Source organism: Echinops telfairi, unplaced genomic scaffold, assembly GCF_000313985.2.
Source record: "Echinops telfairi isolate 266 unplaced genomic scaffold, ASM31398v2 ScPeMD7_7417;HRSCAF=8455, whole genome shotgun sequence".
NCBI lineage: Eukaryota > Metazoa > Chordata > Mammalia > Afrosoricida > Tenrecidae > Echinops > Echinops telfairi.
In genome coordinates, this window is record NW_022111317.1 from 6,424,009 (window position 1) to 6,427,741 (window position 3,733).

The window sequence follows — 3,733 nt, forward strand, 5'->3', positions numbered from 1 at the left end:
GCTGGTAAACCCACTGGTCCAGCCCTGCCAGTGTCTCAGCCCCAAGTCACATCTGTCTCCTACCTGCAAGCCGACTGGCTGCAGAGGGCAGAGGTGGGCTGGTGCATTCCCAGAGCCCGAGTTCTTTGCACCCCAACCCCAGCAAACTGCTTCCTCCCTCTCTCTAAGCTGGGGCCTTCATCTGTGAAGTGAGGTTAAGGCGGCCTCGTTCACCGGGCGGTTTCTCGTGAGTTCCATGGGAGGCGGGCTGAGGGAACCGAAGGCAAGAGCCGTGTTGAATGCATCAAATTAGCAAAAGGTTAAAAATACTACTCCGTGCTTGTGAGCTAGGATAAAGGGGGCCTATCCTGTCCTGCTGCCTGCAGGGAGAATGCACCAGTATGGGATGGGGGGGAAGGGGGGTGGGATTTAAAATTCTGTATCCAAGTAAGTCTATATGGACAACTTAAATTAGAGGTTGGCTAGGGCAGCCGTTCAGAAATCAAAGGATGGATGGCGTTGGGCAAATCTGCCGCATAAGACCTCTTCAGCATGCTGAAGAGCCAGGGTGTCACTTTGAGGACCAAGGTGAACCTGATCCAACCTGATACTGTTCAGTCACCTCGTATGCATGTGACCGTTGGACGGTGCAGAAGGAAGATGAAAGATGAATGGATGCATTTGAATTCCGCTGCTGGTGGAGACTACTGAAAGTACCACAGACTGTCAGAAGAACAAACAAAGAGGTCTTGGAAAGAGGACCGTCAGAAAGCTCCTTAGAAGGGAAGACGGTGGGATTTCATCTCATGTACTTTGGATATGTTATCAGGAAAGACCAGTCCCTGGGAAAGGACACCATGCTAGGCTGAGAGTCCGCACAAAAGAGGAAGTCCCTCAGCGAGATGGATTCATAAAGTGGCTGCAACCATAGGCCGCAACGTAACCACGGCCAGGCTGGGCAGCACTGGGCAGTGCTACGTCCTGTGGCACAGAGGCTTGCGATGAGGCAGAACCCCTCCGTGGCACCGAACCACACCAATAGGGCTTGAGGGAGTCCCTTCAAAAAGCTCAAAACCAAACTCACCACCTCTGAGTAGATTGCAACTCATAGGAAGCCTGGTATGAGGTTGCCAAGGCTGGGAATCTTGACAGGAACCAACAGTCTCCCACAGAACAGCTGGTAGATTTGAACCAACGGCCTGGCAGTTAACAGCCCAAATGGTTGATATGTTCAGCTAACCAAAACGTTGGAGGTTCGAATGCACCTTGACCGAAAGGCCCCATGATGCTCTTCTGGAAAATCAGTCATTGAAAGCCCTGTGGAGCACAGTCTACTCTGACCCCAGGGCTCCTCAGGGTCAGACAGCCTGGAGAGCCACTGGTTAGGGCTGGGAAGAGGGGAAGAACGGGAACTGACTGCGGGAGGGGGGGTGGGGAGCATGGGCTTCTTTTAAGGGTGATGGCAATGTGCTGCCATTAGAATGTGGTAACAGTGGTAGAACTGTGATTATGGGGGGGGGGATTTTTTTAAAACCAACTCGCAAAAAAACAAAACAAAACCAACTCATTCTCTTTAGATGAGGAATTGCATGGCGGATGAATTAGAGCTCGGCACACTATCTTTTAAAACTTTTTAAAAGGTTTACATAAAGCTGCTTTGTTTCAGCACCGCTTGTGACAGAAATCAACTTCGTAAACAACCCAGAACACCCAGCAGTGGAGTACATGGGCAGCTCACCCTTACAAAGGAACTCCCACTGTGGCTAGTGCCCTCCCCTGGCCCTTCCCACAGGCTCAGCGCCCCCTATTCCTGCCCAGCCGACCTCGCTGCGGGCCCACCTTTCCCTACTCGCCAACGAGCTTCCAAAGAGGAATCCATGACCCAAGCGGAAGCCAATTGGCGCAGTGTACCCTCTGACCGCAATGATTGGTTCCGAATAGGCACGTGACCTGCCTGGACCCAATCAGAGCGGAGCTCCGATTTCCGTGGGGAATGCTTAAAAAACACGTGGTCCTCTCTATCACATTTCAACCTGCAGCTTCCGTTGGTACCAGCCCTGGGCTCCCAAAGCGAGCCCGACAGACTGGAGAAACGCCAAGGAGACAGCGATGAGCTGGAGATGGGGAAACTGAGGCCTGCCAACGGGCATCCGTCAGGCATTGCCTGAAGCTGCCCCTGGATAGCATACCCCATGGGTCTTGATCTGTTCATCTGCTTTAGCAAGCCTGGGCTGGAGTCGCTACTTAAGCACCAGGAAATCCTAAGTAGTCCCTGGCCGCCCCACCACACACCCCTGATGGAGTCTGGGAGCCACATCAAATCCAAGAAATGGAATGCCCCCTCCCAGCCCAGACCCCAGACAGAACCGCACATGTGTACACACACACACCGCACAGCACCGGGTGGACTTTTATTTGAAAATCGAAGGCACAGCCCGGATGGGCTGGGGTAGAGAACGCGGATGCCCAGCCCAGACCCCAAGGCTCCGTCCCCCAGCCAGGGGCACTGTGCCAATGGGGAGGGGTAGGTGAGAAGGGGACTCCCTTTTAGCGGGGTGACCTGCCTCCATCCTCAGCCCCAACAGGGAGAAGCAGGTGACCTAAGGCGAAGCAGAAATGCTTCGGGGTCCCCTAGGGTCTCTCCCCTCAACCCCCCAACACAGGTCTTTGGTGGGCAGAATTGCACAGACAGTCCATAAAGTGACAGATGGAGGGGAACATTCCCCCAGAAGCAGGGCCTCAGTGGAGGTGGGGGGGCAGGGGAGGGACCCCAGTTTTTCCCCGTGGCAGCTCTGTACTGAGGAGCAGGAGAGGTGTCCTCCCCTGCTGTAAACGCACCCCCAATGGGTAGACCCAGGATGAAGCAAGGTCTCCCTAGAGGGTTCCCCATGCCTCGCCCTCCGGCAGGCCCCCTCACTCCCTGTATCCCTAACTTTACCTGGTAAGACATAAAAAAAAATTCTCTGCTTATAAAAATACGTCTGCTCTGTCTGGAAGAATGGGGAAGGAGGAGGGAGGGGCGATCCCTAGGTACAGGACCTCCCAGGGGCCTCCCAGGTCTGGACACGATGGGGTGGGGGGACGGGGGTCACAGTGGCAGGGGCTAGGAGGGAGACAGGGGGCCGTTGGCCCGGCGAGGCGGCCCCTTGGCGGTTGGGGAGCGCCCCGGGGCGGCGGGGGTCGCGGGGGAGCCCCTGCGGGAAGTGGCCGCGCTCCGCAGCTTCAGCTTGCGCCGCTTGGCCAGAGGCGCGTTCTCCACGCTCTTCAGAAAGAAGCCCTCTCGCTTGCCGCGGTTGAACGCCTGGCAGCGGTGCGAAATGGGTGAGCTCAGGGGCCTAGCTTGGGCACACCGTCCCCATCCCCGTCCTGCCACCATCCGCCCCCACACACACCCCCACCGCCTCTCCACCCTCTCACCCCAAGTCAAGGCCAACAGGTCCTTGGCCTCCATCCTCGCGAAAGGTCGGAGCTCGTGGCCCGCCGGAAGCCTCTTCAACTTTGGGGGGCTGCCCCCTACCCTCTCCCCACCCCCAGCATCCAGGAAGCCCCGCCCCTCACCATGAAGGTGGCGTTGAGCCCGGAGCGCACTGCAGGCCCAGCAGACTCCAGCACGTCGGGCGTCCGAAGCGGCGGCGAGGAGCGCGCACTGCCGTCCTGCAGCCAGGAGCTGGTCCGCAACCCCTCAAGTTTAAGCCGCTTGGCTGGGTCCACCGTCAAGAGCCCTAGAAGGCGGCGGGGAGGTTGATGAGCACCC

General features: G+C 57.2%; 1 protein-coding gene across 1 annotated transcript in view; it reads right to left on the minus strand.

Moving 5' to 3' along the window:
* Positions 1–2,375: 2,375 nt before the first annotated feature.
* The window catches only part of RPS6KA4 (ribosomal protein S6 kinase A4), an 11,379-nt gene continuing 10,021 nt past the window's right edge, over positions 2,376–3,733 (minus strand). Inside the window, exons 13-14 of the mRNA XM_045297183.1 lie at positions 3,538–3,701; positions 2,376–3,280 (exon numbers count right to left, since the gene is read on the minus strand). Of these exons, the coding sequence (XP_045153118.1) occupies positions 3,083–3,280; positions 3,538–3,701 (362 nt within the window). The 3' untranslated portion in view covers positions 2,376–3,082. The remainder of the gene's footprint in view (positions 3,281–3,537; positions 3,702–3,733) is intronic.